The sequence below is a fragment of the Phalacrocorax carbo genome, chromosome 19, assembly GCF_963921805.1.
Source record: "Phalacrocorax carbo chromosome 19, bPhaCar2.1, whole genome shotgun sequence".
NCBI lineage: Eukaryota > Metazoa > Chordata > Aves > Suliformes > Phalacrocoracidae > Phalacrocorax > Phalacrocorax carbo.
In genome coordinates this window covers 6079451-6105057 of record NC_087531.1, presented here as the reverse complement: position 1 = coordinate 6105057, position 25607 = coordinate 6079451, and the positions used below count along the sequence as shown (strand labels likewise).

The 25607-nt window shown below is 53.5% G+C and overlaps 3 protein-coding genes across 7 annotated transcripts in view; 2 read left to right on the top strand and 1 right to left on the bottom strand.

Moving 5' to 3' along the window:
• RFX2 (regulatory factor X2) overlaps positions 1-9768 on the top strand; it is an 89170-nt gene extending 79402 nt beyond the window's left edge. For all 5 annotated transcript variants that reach the window (XM_064469397.1, XM_064469396.1, XM_064469395.1 and 2 more), the window contains 2 exons: positions 7489-7531; positions 7686-9768. In XM_064469397.1, coding sequence (XP_064325467.1) covers positions 7489-7531; positions 7686-7795 — 153 coding nt within the window. In that variant the 3' untranslated portion in view covers positions 7796-9768. The remainder of the gene's footprint in view (positions 1-7488; positions 7532-7685) is intronic.
• A 2438-nt stretch (positions 9769-12206) lies between these two features.
• Positions 12207-14419, top strand: LOC135316456 (la-related protein 6-like). Its single transcript, XM_064469906.1, has 3 exons — positions 12207-12373; positions 12661-12871; positions 13412-14419. The coding sequence occupies exons 1-3, from the start codon at positions 12207-12209 to the stop codon at positions 14417-14419; spliced, it is 1386 nt and encodes a 461-aa protein (XP_064325976.1).
• A 3204-nt stretch (positions 14420-17623) lies between these two features.
• Positions 17624-24507, bottom strand: DUS3L (dihydrouridine synthase 3 like). Its single transcript, XM_064469413.1, is given in 12 exon segments — positions 17624-17809; positions 19389-19514; positions 19603-19791; positions 20094-20169; positions 20741-20837; positions 21467-21577; positions 21665-21730; positions 22111-22227; positions 22324-22476; positions 22572-22613; positions 23242-23826; positions 24191-24507. Coding segments are annotated over 12 exon segments (1689 nt in total). The 5' UTR covers positions 24242-24507; the 3' UTR covers positions 17624-17733.
• Positions 24508-25607: the final 1100 nt, after the last annotated feature.

Below are 25607 nucleotides of genomic sequence, written 5' to 3'. Positions count from 1 at the left end.
AGGGAGACAACACATCTCCAGAACCCAATATATCCCCAGCTCTCTGGTTACACTTGACATGGCGGCCTTGCAAGGCAAAGCACTTCCCTGACACAAATGCAAAGGCTTTGCACAGAGTTGCACAGGGTAGAGTGATGGTAGAGCCCCAGGAGAGGGGAATAGCTGGCATGCCTGAGCAGCTGCCCGACGAATGCAGAGGGCTGGAGAAAAGGCACCATCCTTCAGTCTGTGACAGCACTTGGCCCTGACATGGTGTCGTGGTTCAGCCTCAGCTGGCAACTGAACACCACACAGCCGCTCGCTCACCCCCCCCCCACCCCTGTGGGATGGGGAAGAGAATCGGACGAGCAAAAGAACTTGTGGGTTGAGATAAGCACAGTTTAATAACTACAATAAAATGATGATGATAAATGATTATGATAATAATGACAGTAATGTTAATATAATAAAAGGGAAAAGGAAGGAAAGGGAAAACAGGAAAAAAATGCAGAAACACGAACGATACAACCGCTCGCCACCCGCCGACCGACGCTGCCCGTCCCCGAGCCGCGATTGCTCCCTCCCTCCCCCGGCCAGCCCCTCCCAGGTAGCATACTGGGCATGACGTTACATGATATGGAATATCCCTTTGGTCAGTTTGAATCTGCTCTCTTAGCTGTGCCCCCTCCCCTCCCGGCTTCTTGTGCACCCAGCAGAGCATGGGAGGCTAGACATGTCCTTGACTAGTATAAGCGCTGCCCAGCAACAGCCTAAACATCTGTGTGTTATCTCAACAGATGCTAATTTCAAAGCACAGCACTATACCAGCTAGAGTGAAGAAAATTAACTCTATCCCAGCTGAAACCATGACATTATCCACCCCTTATTCCATATCATTGACATCATGCTCAGGTCCCATACTATTCAGTACAAATTCAGTAATCCCTATCCATCTTCTCATCCTTTAACTATATATATATATATATATATATACAGATTTTCATTTATCATTCCACTAGTCTATGGAACACCCCTGTAGAATGCCTGTGAAATGTCCATTGAGTTCATTTAGTCCATGACTTTGGATTTCATCTCTTGTAAGGGTCCTTCAGAGAGGCGGTGTGTGTGGGGTCAGATTGTTGCATGTCAGTCCTTGTTCCATCACCGCTGCACTGGTAGTTCTTGTTCTCTCACTGCTGCACTTTGCTCGGTTCCATTGAAAGTTCATTTGCTACTATTATTAATCGGGAGATTCCCACCATGATAACATTCCATTGATGCAACCATAGTAGTGATGACATACAACATCATATAGCAATTAACAGCATATTATTCAGTTCATTGGCTGTTTTCACCCAAAATTAAATCCCCCTGAGGTACACACCGAACTCCTCCATCCTCCCGCATCACCCACCAAGTGCACCCAGGTCCTCGAGCAAACGCAATCCCACGAGTGGGTTTGCCTCTGCTGGAAGCAGGAATAACCCAGACTGTCTTGCCCAGCATATTTTTTATGTGCACTACAGGGACTCCATCCCCTTCCACAGTACGTAAGGATTCTGATTGGGCAGGGCCAGCTCGCCTGGCAGATCCCCTTGTGTTGACTAACCAGGTGGCTTTTGCTAAATGTGTATCCCAGTGCTTGAATGTCCCACCCCCCGTTGCTCTCAGTGTAGTTTTTAACAGTCCATTGTACCGTTCAGTTTTCCCAGAGGCTGGTGCGTGATAGGGGATGTGATACACGCACTCAATACCGTGCTCTTTGGCCCAGGTGTCTATGAGGCTATTTCGGAAATGAGTCCCATTGTCTGACTCAATTCTCTCTGGGGTGCCATGTCGCCACAGCACTTGTTTTTCAAGACCCAGGATAGTGTTCCGGGCAGTGGCGTGGGGGACAGGATATGTTTCCAGCCAGCCTGTGGTTGCTTCTACCATGGTGAGAACATGGCGCTTGCCTTGGCGGGTCTGTGGGAGTGTGATATAGTCAATCTGCCAGGCCTTCCCATATTTATATTTCAGCCATCGTCCCCCATACCACAGAGGCTTTACCCGCTTCGCTTGCTTGATTGCAGCCCATGTTTCACATTCGTGGATAACCTGCGCAATAACGTCCATGGTCAAGTCCACCCCTCGATCACGAGCCCACCTGTATGTTGCATCTCTCCCTTGATGGCCTGAGGTGTCATGGGCCCACTGAGCTAGAAATAGTTCACCCTTATGCTGCCAGTCCAGATCCACCTCAGCCACTTCAATCTTGGCAGCCTGATCCACCTGCTGGTTGTTCCGATGTTCTTCAGTGGCCCGACTCTTGGGGACGTGAGCATCCACATGCCGTACCTTTACAACCAGGTTCTCTACCCGGGCAGCAATATCTTGCCACAGTGTGACAGCCCAGATGGGTTTGCCTCTGCGCTGCCAGTTGCTTTGCTTCCACTGCTGCAGCCAGCCCCACAGGGCATTTGCCACCATCCAGGAGTCAGTATAGAGACAGAGCACTGGCCACTCTTCCCGTTCAGCAATGTCTAAGGCCAGCTGGATGGCCTTTACCTCTGCAAACTGGCTCGATTCACCTTCTCCTTCAGCAGTTTCTGCTACTTGTCGTGTAGGACTCCATACAGCAGCCTTCCATCTCCGGTGCTTTCCCACAAGGCGACAGGACCCATCAGTGAACAGGGCATATTGCTTCTCCTTTTCTGGCAGTGTGTTATAGGGTGGGGCTTCTTCAGCACGTGTCACCTCCTCCTCTGGTGATATTCCAAAATCTTTGCCTTCTGGCCAGTCCATAATCACTTCCAAGATTCCTGGGCGACTGGGGTTTCCTACTCGAGCCTGCTGGGTGATCAGTGCAACCCATTTACTCCACGTAGCATCAGTTGCATGGTGTGTAGAGGGGACGTTTCCTTTGAACATCCAGCCCAGCACTGGCAGTCGGGGTGCCAGGAGCAACTGTGCCTCAGTACCAACCACTTCTGAAGCAGCTCGGACCCCTTCATATGCTGCCAATATCTCTTTTTCAGTTGGAGTATAGCGGGCTTCGGACCCTCTGTATCCCCGACTCCAAAACCCTAGGGGTCGACCCCGGGTCTCCCCATGTGCTTTCTGCCAGAGGCTCCAGGTAGGGCCATTCTCCCCGGCTGCAGTGTAGAGCACATGTTTTACATCTTGTCCTGCCCGGACTGGCCCAAGAGCTACTGCATGAACTATTTCTCGTTTAATCTGTTCAAAGGCTTGTCATTGCTCAGGGCCCCATTTGAAATCATTCTTCTTCCGGGTCACTTGATAGAGAGGGCTTACGATCAGACTGTAATTGGGAATATGCATTCTCCAAAAACCCACAATGCCCAAGAAAGCTTGTGTTTCCTTTTTGCTAGTTGGTGGAGACATGGCTGCTATTTTGTTGATCACATCCATTGGGATCTGACGACATCCATCTTGCCATTTTATTCCCAAGAACTGGATTTCTCGTGCAGGTCCCTTAACTTTACTTTGTTTTATGGCGAAACCAGCTTTCAGGAGGATTTGAACTATTTCCTTTCCTTTCTCAAAAACTTCTCCCGCTGTGTTGCCCCACACAATGATGTCATCAATGTATTGTAGGTGTTCGGGAGCTCCACCTTGTTCCAAAGCATTATGGATCAGTCCATGGCAAATGGTAGGACTGTGTTTCCACCCCTGGGGCAGTCGATTCCAGGTGTACTGGACGCCCCTCCATGTGAAAGCAAACTGTGGCCTGCACTCTGCTGCCAGAGGGATTGAGAAGAATGCATTAGCAATATCAGTTGTGGCATACCGCTTGGCTGCCTTGGACTCCAGTTCGTATTGAAGTTCTAGCATGTCTGGCACAGCAGCACTCAACGGTGGAGTGACTTCATTCAGGCCACGATAGTCTACTGTTAGTCTCCACTCTCCATTAGACTTCCGCACTGGCCATATGGGACTGTTAAAGGGTGAGTGGGTTTTACTGATGACTCCTTGGCTCCTCAGTTGGTGAATGAGTTCATGGATGGGGATCAGAGAGTCTCTGTTGGTGCGATATTGCCGTCGGTGCACTGTTGTGGTGGCGATCGGCACCTGTTGTTCTTTGACCTTCAGCAACCCCACAACAGAAGGGTCCTTCGAGAGACCGGGCAAGGTAGACAGCTGTTTAATATCCGCCGTCTCCAAGGTGGCTACACCAAATGCCCACTTGTAACCTTTTGGGTCCTTGAAATACCCTCTCCTGAGGCAGTCTATGCCAAGGATGCACGGAGCCTCTGGGCCAGTCACAATGGGGTGCTTTTGCCACTCATTCCCGGTCAGACTCACTTTGGCCTCCAATACAGTTAGCTCTTGGGATCCCCCTGTCACTCCAGCAATGCTGATGGGTTCTGCCCCTATATAGTTTGATGGCATTAAGGTGCACTGTGCGCCTGTGTCCACTAAAGCTTTATACTCCTGTGGGTCGGATGTGCCAGGCCATCGGATCCACACAGTCCAGTAAACCCGGTTATCCCTTTCCTCCACCTGGCTGGAGGCAGGGCCCCTCTAGTCCTGATCATGGCAGTCACAACTCACTTCCGGTAAATATGAATCACGGGTGTCTCTGTTAAGATCAGTCAGGCCATCAGTACTTCTGCTCCTCTGTCTGGAGAATTGCTTACGGGAAACTGGGGCAGCAGCTCTCCTGGAGAAACTCCCCTGAGTAATTGTTCTCCCTTGCAGCTCACGTACCCACGCCTCTAAGGCTGAGGTAGGTTTTCCATCCCACTTCTTCATGTCCTCTCCGTGATCACGCAGGTAAAACCATAGGGTGCCCCATCGTGTGTATCCCTTCTCTTGAGCCAAGGGACGATTACTCCTAATGGCTGAGATACTGGTCCGTACTGGTGGGGAGTAGGACATATCTTCTTTGAGTTGCTGGAACTCTCGGGACAGTTTCTCAACAGCAGAGACGAGCGAGGAAGAGAGATTCGCTTCATATTCCCGGAGTCTATCAATCAACTCAGCCACCGTTGGTGTCTCGTCACCTTTCCAGGACATCACTGCCAATGAGGTTGCATACGAGGATGGTGCGCTCCGTACAAACTTCCGCCACATGGGTCGTGTGCGCTCGGCTTCATCTGGATCTTTGGATGACCGTTGATCATCCAGGTCACCATAAACCACCTCAAGCACGGCTAATTCCCTTAGATGCTGAATGCCTTTCTCCATGGTCGTCCATTTTCCTAGGCGAAATACAATATCTTCTTTGAAGGGATACCTCTCTCTCACCGCGGCCAGGAGCCGCCTCCAGAGGCTGAGGGCTTGTGTTCCTTTTCCAATTGCTTTATCAATGCCCCCTTCCCTAGAGAGGGATCCCAGTTGTTTGGCTTCCTTCCCCTCTAATTCCAAACTACTGGCCCCATTATCCCAGCATCGGAGCAGCCAGGTGATAACGTGCTCACCTGAATGACGCCCGAAATCTTTCCGTATATCCCACAACTCACTCAAGGATAGAGATCGGGTAGTTTCCGTTTCTTGTACACATGGTTCCTCCTCCTCCTCCTCTTCTCGTGATGGCCCTGGTTCATCGTAATCTCTTTCTAAACGAGTTGACCTTCTCTTCCATGATTTCTTCTTGCGTATACGGGCGACTGATACTGGCACAGGTTGGTCCTCTAGTTTAGCTGCAACGCTTGGCACTGGGGTTTGAGTAGCTGCAGTGCCTGTCATGGGGGTTTGAGTGGCCGCCGTGCTCGTCACCGGGGTTGGAGCAGCTGCAGTATCTGTCGTGGCGTGTTGGGTGGCCACAGTGCTCGTCGCTGGGGTTGGAGTAGCTGCAGTGTCTGTCGTGGGGGTTTGGGTGGCCGCAGTACTTGTCACGGGGGTTGGAGTAGCTCCCTTCTCTTTCCCTTGGGGGTACTGAATAGTGTTAAATAGGGCTGGATAGGCATAAGCCAGAGCCCGGCACATGGCAGTGATTTGTATCTCTCTGGAATTGCCAGGGTGACAACATACTTCCTCCAAATGTTCTACTAATTTTTCAGGATTCTGCACTTGTTCAGGGGTGAAGTCCCACACCACGAGGGGTGCCCACCGTCTTAGGCATTTGCCCATACTTTCCCACATACCCTGCCACGCATAGCTATCGAGCCTTGGGACAGATCTCTGGATTATATTCTTAACTTGCTTACTAACCTTAGACAGATCTGATACCACCTGCCAAAGCAATATCAACAGATGTATCTTAACTACACAAGGATGTTCAAGATACTGAAAAGTTGTTGTAATGAGGGAGGAGACATTACATAAGATGGCAGCTACGGTGCCATTCTGTATTTCCTCCATAAAAAACCTCTCAGAGGAGGAGGTATAATTGCTAATTGCCTCCATGAGGTGGTACCTGAAGTACAGTAACGGCTTCCATGCAAGACCTAAATAACCGATAACAGTCAAGGCCAGTGTTTTAATAACAAGTCTCCTAGGCAAAACATCCCCAATCACTGCAGAGCACAGCCAACTGACAGAACCAACAGCAAGATTTAACATGTACTTTACAATCAGCATGGTAAAGACTGGACAAACTAATACTGCGAGCAGATGAATCAATGCTGTGACCAGCAACTGTTATTATCTCAAACCCTTCGTGCCCCACGTTGGGCGCCAAAAATAGACTGTCGTGGTTCAGCCTCAGCTGGCAACTGAACACCACACAGCCACTCGCTCACCCCCCCCCCACCCCTGTGGGATGGGGAAGAGAATCGGACGAGCAAAAGAACTTGTGGGTTGAGATAAGCACAGTTTAATAACTACAATAAAATGATGATGATAAATGATTATGATAATAATGACAGTAATGCTAAAATAATAAAAGGGAAAAGGAAGGAAAGGGAAAACAGGGAACAAAAACGCAGAAACACGAACGATACAACCGCTCGCCACCCGCCGACCGACGCTGCCTGTCCCCGAGCCGCGATTGCTGCCTCCCTCCCCCGGCCAGCCCCTCCCAGGTAGCATACTGGGCATGACGTTACATGATATGGAATATCCCTTTGGTCAGTTTGAATCCGCTCTCTTAGCTGTGCCCCCTCCCCTCCCGGCTTCTTGTGCACCCAGCAGAGCATGGGAGGCTAGACATGTCCTTGACTAGTACAAGCGCTGCCCAGCAGCAGCCCAAACATCTGTGTGTTATCTCAACAGATGCTAATTTCAAAGCACAGCACTATACCAGCTAGAGTGAAGAAAATTAACTCTATCCCAGCTGAAACCATGACACATGGCAGACAGAAAAATTTCTCCCTTCATTCCAGAGCTCCATCCTGCCCTGGATTGTTGTGTGTGGTGTTTGCCCAGAGGTTTCAATGCCAGCAGCAGACTTTTCCCCAAAATATTTGGTTGGTTTTGCTTTCTGCTTTTCACCGCCGGCACTGCTGATGCTCGTGGTTCCTCTGGAGCACTTAGGCTGCTTGTTAAAATTGCTTGGAAATAGATGCCAACTTCAGGTCTGGTCTCCATAAGCCTCACTCACCTTGTAATTCCTTTGTCTTTCAGTTTGGTGACCTCACATCTCTGTCTCCAACACTGCTGGACAAAGGTACCTCCTCTCCCTCAAGGGGAATCCTGCTGGGTCAGGGTTGAATCACTGTGGGAGGGGGAACCTCGTGCTGGCTCCTCCACCCTGCTCTGTTAGGAGAAAGAACCTCTTCCCCTCCGGTCGCCGTTCTCATGCCGAGACCTGTCCTTTACAGATGACATTAGTGACCTGGGCAGCGAGGTGGGGACAGCCTCCCGGAGCATGGGGGAGCCGCTGGTGAAACGGGAACGCAGCGACCCCGGCTACTCGCTGCAGGAGGTCTGAAATGGGGACTTGGCTTTTCTCCAGCTGGACGAAGACATCTGGAGCCAGGTTTGACGGTCGCAAGCCTGAGTCTCCCCATATCTGCATTATTAGTGCCTCTTAGTTTCTCTTTATGTTTACTTGTGTTTGGGGATGGGCTCTGGTGGTGTCGCGGGCGGGTGGTGTGACGGGGCTGGTTTGTCCACCTGCTTTCCTTTGGCATGACTGCTGGCTGGACGGCGAAGGTCCAGAGTCTGCTACCGAGTGATGGACACCTCCGTGGTCAGCAGTGGATCGGACGTGCCTGGCTGGGAGCGGCTGTCCTCTCCAGCCTGAGCGAGGCAGGCAAACAACGCTTTCTCTTTCAGGGAAGGTGGTTTGGGTTTCTTCCCCACTGCTCAGACTTCACTGTGATACAAACTTGACCCAATCAGTGCCCAAGAAGAAGGAAAAATACTTGACCCTTCTCCTCCAGCCTTTCAAGACAAGCTGTCCTGGCTCTGACTTTGCCAAATCACTCATGCCAGGGAGCACGGGACAGTTGGTCTCTCTTGTACCTGCCTGGGAAAGGGCTCCGGGCTGCACATCTGTCTGGTCCCAGTGGGGCGGTGCACGCACACGCTTCGGGACTGACACGTACGTGCTCTGGGACTGACATGTGCTCGCTCTGGGACTACAGGACCAGTGTTCCCACCTGCTCCCGTGTCTCCCCAGCTGGGTTTTTTCCTTGCTGATCCACGAATGCTCCTGGGACACTGTCAGGCCAACACAAGATACCAAAGCACTCTGAGGAAGCGGCGGCTGGTCGCAAAGCGTGTTCGTTGCCCCCTGCGCTCTGATGCCCTTGGGCAATTGCCCGGGCAACCCCCACCCTCACCAGGATACCCAGGCAGAGGGGAGCTGGTCCTGCGTCCTGGGTTTTGTCAAATTCTTGCTTGATGTCCTGCTAAAGGTAGGTTGCAGCTGCCTGCAGGGCTGCGTCCGGAGGTGGGTGAGGGTATGCAACTGCAGTGCCTTAGGGTGGGCTGGTGTGCCCGCTTCCCCCTGCTCTGGGCCAGCCAGCGCAGCCGTGCCTGTTGCACAGACTCTGATGAAATAAACCAGCCTGTCCCATGTAGCAGCAAGGGGCTCAACACTATGGTGGCGTTTCCCCTTGCTGTATCACTTTGCCTTCTCCTGCAGGGTCGTTGCGGTGGCGGCTCCAGCGGGGCTGAGCTGGGGGAGCTTCTGCCCCAGCAGGGTTTTATTCTCCCTTTCTGTGTCCTGGGGGTCTGGGCTGATGTGGACTACAGGGCAGAGGTGTGGGGGGGAATCTGTCATCGAGCCAAACTGCAAAAACAAAGCCCTGGGGCAAATCTTTCTGTGAATAAAGGCCGTGTCATAAATAGCTTTTATTATTTTTATTTCTAATGATAAAGTATTTGATGTGAGCTTTTCCAGGGGCCTCGTGTACATTTGCATATCAGAGCATATTCTATCCAAATATATTATTTACTCGTTCCGAATGGTACTAAGGTAGCTGTGACACTTGGAAAAATATTGCTAGTGGAAAGTGAAAAGAAGGTGTGTGTAGTGGCACATCTTTCCCTCTTACTGTCCCGTGCTGTTGTCTGTCGGGGTGATGTTTGTCTGTAAATGTCTCATATCAAAGTAGCAGGAGACAAGTGAGAAAGCTGGATTCATTTGTAAATAACGACAAGGAATACTCTCTGGGTCAGAGTCTGCACTTCAGATCCTGCCAATGGGATCAGATGGTCTAAAAAAACAACGGAGCAATCAAGTCTTAAACTCCCCTGCTCCCACTGAGCGTGATATTAACTTCAGCTGGCGCATTGGCTCTTCTTTGCAGCCGCTACCGACCAAACCCGGCCACCTTCTGCTTACCACGGACGTGCAAACGAGATGCTCTGGAGCTCTGCAGCACCGTGCAAGGAGCCTGGGTAACCACCTAAACCCAATATGCACAAAATTCCCAGCTAAACCTGAATAGCAATAAACACGTATCAAATGCTCAGGCCTGTACAATGATTGTTGTGGTCCCATTTCTTCTTTAATCACTGAAAGGAGATGTCAGGCAGATGCTGCAGCCTTACAGTGTCAGGGGGAGATGCAGGATCTGCCCACTGCAGTCCAGTTAAAGCACTTTTGGCCAGGGATCCGGTGTCTGCAGGGAGGCAGATTCACCACAAAAGAGCAGCCGGTTTGCAGGGGTAATATGCCCATTACACCAAAGTTCACGGAGGGGAGAAGTGTCTGAAAGGTCAGGCTGCTGCTCTGCACGGGGCCACAAGAAGCATTTTCTAATTATGCTTCCAGACTAACTGTGGAGGATGGGAGCAGTGAGACAGGGATGTGCCGGCTGACAGGTCATTCCTGCTCTCACCCCTTGGGAAGGGGAAGATCTACCATCAGCCTCCCCCTCTGGATTATCCCGTCTTGCGGGGATGGCTGGACCAGCCTGAACCTTCCTTTGGATACCAGCTCTCAGGGCTGGAACAAAGGGCTTATTTCCCCCTGGGGAGCAGAGCAGCACCTCCTGACCCCAAGCGTACCCGGCTGCAGGTGGAAAGCGAAGCGCAGCTCAGAATGCTGCCGTTAGAACGCGCCCACGGCCCCGTTCGGCTCGCTGCTGGCTCCATCGCCCCTCCCCGGGGGGCAAATCCCTGCAGAGACTCCGGCGCGAGCGTTGCTGCAGGGCTGGGCTGGCAGGCTGGGGAGCTGCTGGGCTCGGCAATGGGACCCCAGCAAAGAATGGGGGAAGCGGGGCTGCCTGCGCGGCCCCTTGCTGCCTGCCAGGGACAGGCCGTGCCCGCGCGTGGGCAAAGGCTGGTTGGCAGCAGCAGGTACTTCCAGTCTAGAGACAACGTAGATGGGGGGGTGGAGTTCGGCCCTGTAGTGTCCTGCCACCCTTTGCAAATTCAGGTGAGGTGTGCCCTCATTGTCCCCTACCACCAAGTGCCACCACCCTTCAGGGACCGTGGCTGTTGCCAGCTCCCCTGCCAGGCAGGCCACCTCTCACCCCAGGACTTTCTCTTCCACCCACCATCTCACCAACACACAGTTCCCAACCAGCAGAGAGAGCCAGGAGGTGGTACAGGGGTGACACCAAGTGCACCACCCCCAGGGAAAACAGGGGTTTGTGACACCCCAGAAGAGGTTCGGCATTGCTGGTCCCTGGGACTCATCCCAGAAGGACGAGCTTTGAGCTGGACAGTGCAGCACAGCCCAGGGATTCATCGGCAACAGCCCTGCATGGCTGGGGCAGGGTGTTCGGGCAGGGGAGACTGCAGTGCTGCAGCCGGGGACCAGGCTGCCCGCATGGGAGATGCTGCCAGTCTGGTGACAAGTTGTTCTGAGAGCTCAGGGTGGATGCGTGGCGAGCCCTTGGCTGGTCCCTGTGGCCACAGAGCAACATCAGCTAAACTCCATGCCTGCACAGATGGGCAGCTCCGGTTCTCAGCCTCCTGGGCAGCCCACCATGCCCTGGCATCGCCCTCAGCCTGGCACGGCCACCCTGCCTGCCCAAGCCCCCGCTGCTCTGACAGCCGTGTCCCCATCTCCACGCTGCCAATGGTGGGGGGTCAAGCATCAGGGATGAGTTTCATCCCAGGCCTCCTTCCCCATCTCATACTGAAGCTATGAGCCATCCTGCCTCACAGTGTCACCCCCTCCCAGGGGGCCTGTGCCCTTCCCAGGGCTTGACCCTGTTCTTGGGGCTCTTCTGCTCCCTCTCATTGGGATGAGGAATATTTCTGCAGGAAGAAAGACCTTTGCCTGTCACTCTGGCAGCACCAGGAGCCCAAACAGTGCCCTGGACTGAATCCTCCTTCCACCTCCATATCACTGTTACTGTCTCTGCACAAGACAGAAACTGAGACACAGATCAAGATGCCTCATGGCAGCAGTTCACCACCCTGCTGAGCACCACCAGGTACCTGTACTGGAACTGGTATCAGTGCCTCTGCCCCTCCCCTGCCCACCTGGCCTGGCTTAGCAATCATGGCTGCTCCCGGGGCTGAGCTGGGGCCATTTAACCTGCAGACAGGTTTCACCTGGAGCCTGGTGGGTCTGAGGGGGCAGGCCCATAACTGCCTGCTGGAGCTCATTCTGAGTGGCTGCCTTTATAAGCCAGCAGCTTGGGTGCTCTAAGGGCTTTGCCTTTCTTCTTTTCACTTTGTCTTTTAGGAGCCTTAGTTTGGAGGAGGGAAGGTTTGGGGCCTGCTGCTTGCAGGTCTCTGGGACGTAAAGCCAGTTCTTTCTACTCTTCCCAGCACTGCTAAGCAGGTAAGGGCACAGCAACAAGCTGCCTCTGCTTCCCCCATCCCTGGGCTGGGGGCTGCAGCCCAGAGCATGGCTCTGCCCTGGGGCTGGCTGCAGTTGGGAAGCCTCCTAGCACTGTGCTTCTCCTTTGTAATGTCCCAGGTGAAGGACAATGTCATCACATAGTTTTGGAGTGGCCTCAGGGCTCAGTTCCCAGCCCAGCTGTGGCACCCCTCAGCTGGAACAAAGGAGTTCCTTCCCAGCACAGCATCTCCTTCCACTGCAGAGCCGCTCGCTTGCCCTGCTCAGCCAGGAGGACTTCTTAAGAAGTTTCAATGGGTACGTGGCCACTGGGATGTGTGGGGGGGCTGAAGCCCTGCTCTTGCCGTGTGTTTGTCCCCAAGGGAATATGTCCCTTTTCTGGGATGGATTTGGGTTCATGGTCTGGCACCGATGCTCCCAGTGCCAGGAGGCTTGTGGGGTGCAGGCTGGCATTGCTCCCCTGTAGCTGATGGCCCTGGGTCTCTGCGGTGTCTCTGCCATCAGCACTGTTGTAGCTGAGACCAGGCAGTGCTGCGCATCCCGAAGGCCACCAACTCACACCCCTGTCTCTGCTGCTCTTCCAGGAGCTTCTCTGATGCGAGTGATGTTTTGGGGGCTGATCTTTTGGACTGCAACTATTCCACCCCTGACCCGCAGCTGGTCCAGAGGATTGTGTCCCAGGTGGAGTTCTACCTTTCTGATGAGAACCTGGCCAAGGATGGTTTCCTTCTGAAACATGTCCAGAAGAACAAGATGGGCTTTGTCAGCATCAAACTGCTGACATCCTTCAAGAAGGTAGGCAGCCCATGGCACCTGCCAGCTGGGGTGGGAAAGGGCCTTTGGGTGGAGGGTGTCTGGGTGTGCTCTAGCTGTCTCTGGTGGGGTGTATGGGGAGGTCCAGGTTCCCCTCAGGCTGTCTGTGTCCCAGTGAAGTGCTGGTGGTGCAGAGCTGGGCTCTGCTCCCTGCCCTTGATGTGCTGCAGCAGTTCTCCAACCAGGGAGGGTGGCTGGGGAAGCAGTGAACAGTCCTCAGTGCTGGATTTGCCTCTTCTGCCTGTTGTCCCCCCGGGCTGCTTTGGGAGAGACCATCCCTTAACCAAAAAACTGCAGTGAAGTGCTGGTGGTGTGAGGTACTGGGAAGCGGCAACTTGTTGCTGCAATCCAGGGGGCACTGGAGACCACCTGCTGCAGATCCGAACATGCTCATGTGAAAGGGCGATGCTGCCTTGCCATGACTTCAGGTTGATAGGGTTGTAGCCTGCCTGGATGATGGGTTTAGGGTGGTCCCTGCCTGGGGAGACTCATGGGGACACAGTGGCTCCCTTTCTCCCACAGGTGAAATACCTGACGCATGACTGGCGGCTCACACTCTATGCCCTGCAGTTCTCGGAGCTGCTGGAAGTGAACAAGGAGGGCACCAAAGTGAGGCGGCGGGTCCCTGTCCCTGAGTCCCTGCTGAGCATCCCCCCCAGCAAAGTGCTGCTGGCCTGGGAGCTGCGGCCCCAGGAGCAGGATATGATGCTGCTGCTCCAGAAGAACTTCATTGATAACATATCGAGTATGTTCAGCCCCTTTGGTGCCATTGCATCCATCCGCATCCTGCGGCCGGGCTGCAAGCTGCCCTCAGATGTGTGGAAATACACGTCACGCTTCCCTGAGCTGCTGAGCAAGCGCTGTGCGCTGGTGGAGTACGAAAGCCTGGAGAGCACCTGCAGGGCCTTTGAGCACCTTGGCTGCCAAAGCCACCCAGGTGGTGAGGGCATCAGGGTGGTCTGGCTCTGTGGGAAGGGCTCCAAGAAGAAACGTGGGAACAAGAGAGAGGTGGCAGAGAAGCTGGGGGACCAGCCGGATTGGAAGGCGCAGGCAGAGGCCACGACCTTCCCCTATGGCATCGGGGACTCCCTGCTCTGCAGCTCTCTGGAGTCAGACAGTGCTCCAACATCACTGTCCCTGTTCCCAAACACGGACCCCTTGGCACCCACCTGGCCACGCAGCAACTTCAAGCCCAGCGACTCTAGCAACACCTTTACAAGATCGCTCCTCACCAGTGAAGTCTTCCCCCCGCTTGGGATGGGCTTGGGCACCGGTGGCTATTATGGCCTCTACTCCAGCACTGAGCAGCCCCACAGCCGCGGCTGGGGGAGCAGGGTGGATACCTGGACACCCTGGAGCAGCAGCCCTGCTCTGGATGCCACACCTCTTCCCAGAAATTCCCTGGCAGGAAATCGGGTGCCTGAGCCCCTTGGCCTGCGGGGTGGGGTGCTTCGCCTGCCCAATGGCTCTGATGGCACCGAGGGCTTCAGCAGCAGCACTGAGAGAGAAGATCTCATCCTCCAGCACTGAGGCTCCTTTATGTTTTGGTTTGGGGACTTTTCTTTTTTTTCTTTTCCTCTTCTACCGAGCAGAATAACACTGTGTAGGCCCTGAGAGCTGTGGGCAGTGGTAGTGCAGGTGACAGTCATTTTTGGATGATGATGATGCTTGGAGCAGGTCAGCATGCAAGACAAGATGCTGAGCAGCAGTGTCCCCAGGAGCTGCGCCATACCGTGCTGGTGGCACCGAGACTGTGCCTGTACAGGTTCCAGAGGGGCTCCCACCACCCCAGCAGCATCACCAGGACTGCCCCAAGGAAGGGGCTTATCCTCTACGACTGCCGGTGCTGGGGGCTGCTATGATGGGACCTCACCCCGCACCTTCTGCAAGCCCTACCTGCAAAGCTGAGATGGCTCCCTGAAGTAGCTGTTGGCTGCACTGGCCCAGGTTGTGGATCTCTGATGGGAAATAGGCAATAAAGAGAGATGAATCTTCCAGGCACTTTCTGGCTGCTGCAGTGAGTTTTTAAAATTATATTTCTTCCCCCCCACCCTTCCTGGTGTTGCGGCTGCCCACGGTGGAGCCAAAGAAGGGGAGGGGGGTCCCTGCTGGGCCTGCAGCTCCTTCCCTCACCATTCTGGGGGTGATTTGGGTTATTTTGGTGTGTGAGGGAGGCAAACCTGGGCTCTGGAGCTGAGTGAGGTGGGACCGAGGAAGGGTGTGATTGTCTTGATTGGCTTTGAGGGCCTTTAGTGAGCTCTGTCCCTGCTGGAGGGGATGATGGTTGTGCTCAAGACAGGCCTTGCAGCCCTTGTTGGGGTATGTCTGTGCCCTCCCCAGCCCCCGAGCTGTGTCCCTGCCCCAGGGCCCCGTGCCGCTTTCTGCGTGGGTCTGTGTCCATGAGTCCTGCAAGGACCTGTCTGTCCTGGCTCCCCCACCAAAGGGCTGCTTCCCCTGGGGAAGCCTGTGTCCATGCTGTCCCCCCTGCCATTGCCTGCCCTGCTGGCAGTGACTCATCCCTGGGTGTGGCTTGGTGCCCTTTGGGGCTTGCTGGCTGTGATTTGGGGCTCAGCAGGACTTTTTTATCTCGTGGGTGCTGTTTCCTGGTGGCCCCTGTGCTCCTTCCCCCTCCCACACAGGCACACAGCAGTTCAGAGAAACAGCTTCTAATGGAAACAAACTAAGAACAGCTACCAACAAACCTATGCTAAGCCCTTCTGCCCCAACCTACCCCCAAAGCACACCACCCCTACTCACCTACCACCCACTCCCCCCATCTCCTTCTCTTCCCTCCCACCCACTCTAATACTCCCTCCCCCTCTAATCCCCTGCCACCCCCTGCTGCCTGCCAGAGCCCTGTGCTTCCTGGGGGCCTTTGGCAGGGGCTTCTTCCCCTGCTTCTTGCCCTACAACCCTGCCATGGCAGGCTGGGCCCCTGGCAGCTCCATCCCCGCATCCCCCCCATGGCTCCTGCAGCTCCAGCCTCGTGGTGCTGAATTCCTCCAGGTTCAGGATGGCCTCGGTGCTCTTGGATTCTGTAGTTGGGGCTGAGCAGCTCCTCGGGCAGAGTGAATGCAGTGAAGTTGCAGAGGGGGATGCCTGTGCTAGTGGCACTAGGGTCCCCAGGCGTGGGGCTGCTGCTGGCACCCTCCTGGCTGATCCCTGACTCATCCAGGGAGCAGCCAAAGAGCCTCAGGGCCTTGTGGAGAGTCACCTCCTCAGGCAGCGTGAGGTTGGCTGCTGGGTCCCCCAGAGGTTGGTTGGGGGGGGCAGGAGAGGGGCTGGTGGGGCGGTGGGTGCCTGGGGGGATGTTCCTGCCCAGAGGTGCTGCTGTGGGGGGTGTCCCTGCCAGAGATGTTGATCTGTGCAAACTGGCCCTGGATGTGCTTGTAGCCAGGGCTGGATGGGGGCAGCAGCAGAGGGGCTGGGGCCACTGCTCTGCCCTGATGGTTGGAGGCTGTGAAGTGCTGCCGTTGGCCCTGGGGGGTGTGTGGGGCTGCCCAGGCCGGGGGGGTCATGCAGACCCCAGCACCCCAGAGGGCAGCACCCAGCAGAGAAGCAGCACTGTGGGCGAGCATGGCGGTGGGTGGTAGAGGCGGGGTGGTGCTTGTCCACTTGATGTGGAAGACCCAGGGGTCGAAGTAGCAGCTGCATGGAGCCATCTGCAGCCCTGTGGGGGTGAGTGGGAGCTGTGCTGGGCTGTGGGGACCCTCCCGGGGCACCTGCTGAGCCAGCCCCCATTGCCATGTCCCCTGGCTCTGTACCAGGCATGTGGGGCTTTTGGCTGGGGCAAATCCTGGCCGTGGGGTGAGCTGCTGTGCTGGTGGGATGGGGTTGGAAATTGGGGAGGAGCTTTGCTTCTAGGAGGTGAAATAGGAGGAAAAGATGGTGCCAAGTATTTGGGTAATTCTCTGGAAATTGGATTTGGTGGGCACGCGTCAGCCAGGTGAGGGCAGGGATGCTTGCTCAGGCTTGCTGCAGCCCTGTGCCATATCTGCCAGGGGTGGTGGTGGGGATGCTGACAGTGTTGGGGTGGCTGAGCAGAGAGGGGTGCTGTACCTGCTGGTGGTACCCGTGTGGCGTGGGGTGCCCAGGCTGTGGGGAAGGGCTGCTCCTGCCTGGGCCACACAGCAAATGCATCAGGGACTCTGGCTGTGCCTCTATGTGCTGCATTGACTGGTGTGACAGATTGGAGGGAAGGTCATGCAGTGTCACTTGGTGGCATGCTTTCCCCCAGCCCTCTCTGGTAGTGCTGTCAGGGTTTTACTCTCCCAATGGGGAAACAAGTAGCTCTGGATCCCCCTTGGAGGGGGCTGTCCTTTCCTGGGTGTGACAGCCAGGAGACTGTACCCACTGCTGCATGCTTCCAATGAAGGACTGGATTCTGCACAACATCCAGTGATAAGATGCTGGGGCTGATTGTGCTCTACAGGACCACAGGGATTGGGTTAGTACATCCCCTCCTTGTTCTTGGAGGATTTGGCACTACCAAGGACATCCTGGTAGGAACAGAGGCCTCTCACTCTGGCTATGTGAACAGTGTGTGGTGTGGGGGTGTCGAGACAACTCCTGCTGTGAACTGGAGGCCAGAGGTTTCTCCTGGTCTGTGTCCTGTTAAACAGATTGCTCTCTTTCAGGGAGACACCTCTGACCGCAAGTTTGCGTAAGACCATCTGCTGTGTAACTCATGGCAGGGACCAATGCTGGAGGCGTGAAGGCAACTGCGCTTCTAAAAACATAAAACTATTTCATTTCAGAGTGCAGCTGAGCAATCCCGCTCCTTGACACACACCATCCTAATGCCTCCTCTTGACTCAATGCTGTGGGAAAGGGCCTTATCAGCCCTATCTGTAGGAATTTTCCTTGTGTTTAGGCAGGAAGGTGAAGCTGGTAGGTACAGGTCCCAGAAGCATCTCACTGGAAGAAAGGAAGGAACAAAACAGAACAAAAAATGAGAGGCTTATGTTCGGTACAGCAGAGCTACCAGTACCCAGCTGTTGCCTGGCCCTGTGGCTCTACAGCAAAGGTGTCTGCAGTCAGATGTATTAAACCAAGCCTTTACCCTCCCAAAAACTTAGGCCTGCTGCACAAAACCACCTCTGGTGCTGAGCTTTAACTGCAGTGCTGGGGGGATGCAGCATCTAGATAAGGGCAATGCCGCTCTCTCTGGGGAGTCACCGAGAGTTGATGCCAAAATGGGTTCCTAAGTTTGGGGACCTGAATATCAGTCTTATGGCTGGCAATGACATGCCTAAAATCAACACAAGCCTCTGAAAAGCTCCTCCCCACCCTTGCCTTGCTTGTGCAGAGCCAAAACCCTGCTAGTGCCAAAAAGTATTAAGGTCAGATCCTAGAATGATGTAAGCCAGTTCTACTGCGATCAGATTTATCCTAGCTTAAGACTGCATCTGTTTCACACTTTGGAACACATGTATTTTCAGTGCAGAGTAATTTTCTTTATAGTCAAGGAGGCTTAACTTATTTTCTGGATGCTGGTTCAATACAGCATCACTAAAACTTTCCATAAGACATGTCAGAGAGAGTATCCCAGCAGGGCATAGAACTGCATAGCAAGAGCCTGAATCTACAGCACAAAAGCAGAAATAGCGTGTGTTTAGAGAACTGCTTCTGGTTAGTGCCTCCTTAAAATGACCTTTAATGAATAAACCAAAATTGCTTTAAAATCCTGAGTTCTTATGGCTATAAATATCTACTACATGGTACTGTAAAGACTACAGGTTACAAAGCTTTGTGCACCCTAATGTGGACAGGTTCTGCTTGGAAAAATGGCATTTAAAAATTCTAATCAAAACTTGATGTACTTGTAATGTGGTTTTAGGCAGCTGTTCATAGTACTAACAAAATGGCTGAGGATTAGCAAAACCAGAGGCGGCTGTAGCCATGCTTTGTTTTTGCTAATCTCCATTTCCATGAGATGGGAAATAGCAGTTGCCTGCTCCAGCTCTCATTTTAGCTGGCTTTTTGCTTGCAAAGTAATTTCAAGCCAGTGCCTGTTGACTCGTAGGTGTGGGGAGAAACATTTCCTGCACTTTGTTGCATGAACTCAAAGATCAGATAATGAAAAATGTGTCTGTACAGGCCTGGTGGGGTGGGACTGTCTGGGCAGAGCATGGAGGGGTCTGATGCTGAAAGCCTGAGATGTCCCATTGTTGCACTTTGCTCTGTTGGTTCTGATGACTGTCCTGGGATGAACAGCGTGTCATGAGAGAGGATATCTATTCTAGATTTGCAGCGGGTATCAGATAACCTGCTGAAGCAGATACAGGGGTCGAGAGAGCTCTTTATGGCAACTTCAAGCTCGGTTAAAACCTCAAAGTAAAGCACTGGTTAACCCTTGCTGCTTTCTTATAACCTCTTAGACTGATGGGAAAGAGTCATCACCCCCTCTTTGGAGGATGCATGCAGGCACAGTGACTTTGTGGGGCTCTGCGATGTCCCTTCCTAGCAATTTAAATTAAAATAAGGTAATAAAGCATTGAATTTAATCTAATTGTCCACGTTTTGGCTCGCCATCAGTGTCTCCAGATAGTCTCTCCCAATGTAGTAAGGTGGCTGCTCGTTAATTTTCTGAGGTAGGTGTTCTAATAAGCCAACTGGAATATACCTGCAGCGAAATGTAACGGCAGTGTGTGCTAGTGCTCAAATGGCACAGGTGTGCTGTGTTGAAGATCCTCTCAGCTGGGGACAATTACCTGCACAGGAACAAGAGCCATTCCAGCAGGAACTTCCTGGTCTTCTCCACTCCCTGAGTATCTGATCCCCAGTGCTCAAGGCTGTAGTTGGTGAAATCTTTGAGGATATCAAACCTCTCACTGGAGGAGATATCCCAGTGTCTCTGTTCCTTAATTTCAGTGAAAAGCCACTGTTTGATGAGCAACCCTCTGTAGTGAAAAAAAAAACACATGCATTGTTGTTCCCATGACTGATGCTTCTGAAGATGCCAACTAATTTAAGAGACTTTCCAGCACTTATTTGCAAGCCAACGCTGCTCTATTTTTAGAGTTCCAACAGGAATCTGCTGTAAGTTCTCACAGATGCAAACTGATTTTACCAGTTTTCAAAGAGTAGTTTCACCAAGAGGAAACTTCTCATGTTTTGGGCTTGTTCAGGTATTTTTTTAATTCCTTTTTTTTTTTCTTGCACCAATAATGCTCAGAAGCAAAGGGGAAACACAGACACTTGCCTTGCAATCATAATTCCTGAAACGCCCATCTGCATGGCTCAATTAGCATCTTCATAAGACAAAATATCACTGTTTCCTGTCTAGAAGGATGGGAGAAGCCAGAGGTCAAAGTGATACATGAGGGCAAGTCAAAAATAAGTTAATCCGGGCATAGGATAAAATTCAAAATGGACACAGGGTCCAAAGGCCAGATTGTCCAAAGAGGCTCTGGGGCTCCTGTTTAGAGACTCCCGGGAGTGTTTGTGATTAACATTCCCTTTACAAGGAAAAGGGGAGCCTTCTCCTCTCTTCTCCACTCCCAACTCCTACCCTGAAGGTTTAGCTGGGACTGTCTGTGCCATGGTGCCCAAGGCAGAAAGCACCTGCTAAAAACCAAGTGGTTTGTGTCCCACCTGTCCCTTCCCCTCCTACTCTGCTCAGTGCTCATCACGCCTGGCCCCCAGCACATGGGGCAGGCCCGGGCTGCATGGGAGCTGCTGGCAACTCACTCCATCACGTCCTCAGCAGCAGTAGGGATACTCCAACCTTTCCCCCAGGCTAAATGTCCTTGGGAGCCTGGTTGTTTTTTTTTTATTTTTTTTTAAAGATATTTGAAATCCAATACGTGGCATTTTCAGTCCACATGACAAAACAACAGAAACACCTACCAAAAAGAGGCATGGGGCTTGCTATTTTAGCACATTCTGCTATGTAGTCCCAGTCAGCGCCCCTTGTGTATTGCTGTTCCCTGAATTGGCTGTGAAGCTGGGGAAGAAAGTCATAGGGAGATCTCACTGAATGCCCTGGAGGATGCAGGGCAGAACAGAAGTGCTGGAGGAAGGTGCTTCAGCAAAGGCATGACACCAGGCTGGGGTAAGGGATCCCTCTGAATCTACAGCCCAGCCAGTTGCTTACAGACCAGGCTGTGGAAGTGGTTAGCAGAGCTGAGAAAGGGCCAGATGCTTTCTGAGGAATGTTTTGGCTATTTGCAAGCCAGAGCAGGAAGTGACTGTTCACAGTGAAAGGGAATATCCACTGTGGGCAGGAACTACTCATCCCCATGCAAATGAGATGTCCCATTGCTTCCCCAGCCTTGCTATAATGAGGCTTATTTGGCTGAAACCTCTGTTCCAGAGCACTGCAGGAGCCACCTCCCTTTGTAATGGATACATGGCTCAGGGGCATGGGGAAAAACGCTCTCTGCATCTGAATTTTTCCCTGTTATTAGCAGAAAACAGTAAAAGGTAGTATGCAGCTGGTCAAAGGTGTTTGAAAGAGCTGCTCAGCTGTGGGGAAGGGTAAGGTCACCCCCACATTGTGCTCTAGGCTGACACGCAAGCAGAGTTCCCCAGGCACCAGCCAGCAACCTCATGCCACAGCAAGTATCCCTGTACCGTGACCATGGATGCTCCTCATTCCCAGATCTTGGGGATTATTTTATGAGCCATGTTAATCTTTCCTTGCACTTCTGTCCGTATCTTCACAGTCAGCGGGACGTCCAGCACCTGCAGAAATGGGAGAGTGAGGCTGGGCCAAGGCATGAGTCAGCTCCATTGGCTCATCTCCCATTGCTGGCAGGTGATCTGATTCACCGAGTTCATCCCATGGATAATCTGTTCAAACTTGTTGGACCGAGTCATCAGAGCACAGCCTCCTCCCTGGGGGACAAAAAGTGGCACAGTCAAGCCTTTCTGCCTCCTTGCACTGTGAAGAGCCTCTTGGAGGTGCTCAACAGCAGCCCTCTGCTCAGGGAATGCAGGTGAGACTTCGAGCATCTCAAGACTTGGAGAAGGAGGACTCTTCAACAAAAATCCCCACAGCCCTTTTCCCTCGCACCTTCTGCCTGCTGCCAGGCAGAGACAGCTAACCATTCCCTGCTCTTTGAACAGCTTATTTGCCTTCTCACTGAAGTCTAGTGCCCATAAATGAACTGGGAGCTCTGGATCAGACTGGCAGGAGCAGATCAGGTAGCGGATGATGAGGCAAAAGACAAGTATCTATTGAAGGAAGCAAAACATGCTGCAGAACATCTCCTTACCTTCTTGTAGACCAGGTCAATGGGACACCTGACATTGACATCTATAAAGTCCACTTCAATTGTCTGGTTCAGGAGCTCTGCACATTTGGTCATCGTGTCCAGAAACGTTCCCTCCAGCTACCAAAGGGGGACAGGTTGCATGAGTTCAAGAAGCAGCTTTTCTCCTTAGACGTGAGTTATCATTTCTTTGGTTACCAAGATGATAGCACCCACCTGCACACCAAAAATATCTTCGGTATGATGTCATTTGAGGAGAGCCCACTTGGAAGACTGGCCCTGAAGCAGGTTTGTGCACACAGCCATCTCTCCACAGGTGATGTCTGCCCCGAAGCGCTTGCATATCCTTCGGAAAGGGAGGTTACTGCACTGACAGAGACAGCAGAGAGTTGGTTTGTCAGGAGATTTGGTCTGTCCCAAATGTGGCAACGGCAAATTTTGACAAAAGAGAATTATCTACCTACTGTGGTCAGTGGAGCCAAGTAGAGCTTGCCTTGGATTTCCAACTGGAAAACAACAAGGACAGAGGAGCAAGTTAGCAGAGATGAACCAGCAGTGATTGAACAGGGAGATATTCCAGTTACCAATTTTATCATTTGCCTTGGGTAAAACTCAGTGGGAAACCCAGAAAATCACCGGTTTTATTCAAGAACCTCAACTATTCCAAGAATATGTATCTTTTGGATAAAAAAAACAGAAACTTGAACTGCACAATTTGTTTTTACTGCTCAGCTTAGAGAAAACTCAAAGCAATGACAGATGCTAAGGGATGCAAGGACGGGGATGATGAAGAGGGAAGGAAGGAGGTCACCCCAGGAGAGCACTGTGCAGTACACAAACCAACCAGCACCAGCCTCTGCTCGCCTTGCAGATCATCACCCTCTCTGACGACTCAGCCCCTGCTCGCCTTCATGTGCAAGGGGCTGCAGCTTCTCTTGGTTCTCACCCCTCCAAGGACGACACCACACCCAAGAGCTCACCTTCCTGCATCCTTCCCCTCATGACAGTAACGCGGTCCCCAGGCAGCTCTGTCCTCTGCCTGCCTCTCACCCAGCTGAGAGGTCTCTTCTGTCTGCCCAAGCACAATTTCAACCACTTGACAGGTACACAAGAGACGACAGCCCTTGATCAAACTCTCACCTTCTTCTCATGTGACTGCAGCTTTATCATGTTTTCATCTGTCACCGGACCCACTGTTTTGACAGAGGAAGCCTCCTTGCCACCTGCGGGGCCAGGACTCTGCAAGGCGTCTGGTTTGGGATCTTCTGGCCCTGGTAGCACAGGACATTCAGGGCTGTCTCCCAGGCCCTCCTAAGGTGTTGTGCAGTTGGACACCTCTTGCTCCTCTGTAGAGCAGCCCGTGGCTTTGCCTCCCTTCCCACCACCACCATGGGGCTTGGTCAGACCATGGAGGTACTCATCAGCCTTCTTGAAGATAAACTTCCTCTTGCGCAGCTGGTGCTGGAGGTCCTTGGAGAGATTGTTCCTCACCAGCGACTTCCCTTCCCACTGCTTGGCCAGGTCTGTGTTGATGACGTTCTGGTAGCCATTCCCAAGGTGGGCCTGGGCAAAGCAACAGGTGATGCCATAAATGCACTTGCTGAAGGTTTCGAATAGCACGCAGCTGTGCCCCAGGTCAGCCGGCTTCGTGGCTATGTACTCGCTAATGTCGTGAAGGAAGCGGCACCGCAGGCCAAAGTAGCACTTCTCTGCACACCCCTTAAAATAATAAAAAGAAGGTTAAAACCTCTGCCCTCTGCTTGCCCGCGTGGGCATACCTGTACCTTCCAGCACAAGCAGGGTGAGCCTGGGTCTGCCCCAGCCCAGAGAGGGGCCAGAACTGCTCTGAGCACCCACCGCTCCCTAGATGATGCTGGGTGCCCCATGAAACGCTCCCAGGAAGCTGACTGTTGGAATGTGCTGCCAAAGGGCAGCAACATACCCACTTGAGGGGACATTTTAGAGCTACTGCTTCAGGGAAGCTGAGGCTTTACTTGTCCTGCTCAGCTCATCCCACTTCACCCTCTCCCAGCCAGCCAACGGAGGTGGTTTTGCCTGCCCCAGAGCAGGACCCCATGCCTACCTGCATTACCAACGGGCACAGCCTGCTCTGCTCGTAGTGGGTGGGTTTCATACACAGCCTATTCTTGTTCTGCACCCGGGCCCACTTACGCTCCGTGGGCTCATCCTCTGCTCCAGCATCTTCTCGACTTTCCCTGTCCTGACTGAGGTCCTCTGTCCTCACCTGTTTGGCAGGGGGCTCGCTCTGGCAGCTGCCAACCTCCTCCTCCTCCTTCTCCTCGACCTCTTCCTCCTCCTCCTCCTCACCCCCATGGCCTGCCTGGCTGCCCGGCTTACCCCTGGCCTGCAGGTAGGCATGGAACTGCTCCTTGGAGGTGAGGAACCTGCGGAGACACAGCCCGGTGTGACCCCAGTGTCAGTGGGGAGCAGGGTGCCTGGGGAGATGGGGCAGAGGGGGCTGCCTGCGGGGTGGAGGGGCTGCCAGGGGGACAGTGGGGATGGGCACAGGACTGGGCACGTGTTGGGGGGTTATGGAGAGACAGAGCATGTATTTGGGGGTTATGGAGGGGCTGGGCACATACTGGGGGGGGTAATGGGGGGGCCGGGCACATATTGGGAGGTTATGGGGATATTGGGCACATACCAGGGGAGTTATGGGGGGGCAGAGCATGTACCGGGGGGTTATGGGGGGGGCCAGGCATGTATTGGGGGTGTTATGGGGGGATTATGGAGGGGCTGGGCACGTACTGGGGGGCTATGGGGGCGGGGCGGCCTCAGGCCCGCACTCACTGGGCGTGGACCTGCGCCACCCCCACTGCCACACGCAGGGATGACGCGGGGGGCGGGGGGGGACCACGTGACAGGGTTATGCTGCTGTGGGCTCTGCGTGGGGTCTCTGTGACACTGGGGGCCGTGGCCGTCTGGCTGTGAGTGGCCCTGGGCCCTCTGGGCTTGCTGGGGTGGGACCGGGGTCTGTTTGCTGAGCCGTGGGGGCCGGCAGTCCCGCTGCCCCGGGGAGTGCCCGAGCTCGGGGCTGGCTGAGGGGCTGCCTGCGGCCCCCTGTGTTGGGGGGGACCCGAGTGGGGGGAGGAGGCTGGTGTGACTCCCTTGCACCCAGGAGAGGTGTCAGCCCTTCCTGCGGCTCTTCAGGGCTCCTCTCTGTTTTGGGGCACCTCCTGGGTGGCATCCTGAGAGGGATCCAGGATTAATGGGGATGAACCACCCTGCTGCCCGAGGCCTCGCTCCTGTGTGGGAGCAGGGCTAGTCACAGCTTCGGGGACAGGAAAAAGCTACCTCTCGGCCCTTGTCTTATGTCTTCTGAGGGGTTCCCTTCTTCTGGGGAGAGGGTCTGGCTCTTCTGCCTCTTCATGGCCTCCAGTTGGAGAAGACAGAGCTCTCTGCAGAGGTGCAGAGCGCTTGGTGTGGGGTTTGTGTACGTTCAGGGTTTTTACTGAACCAGTAAATGTAAGGCCTGGTTG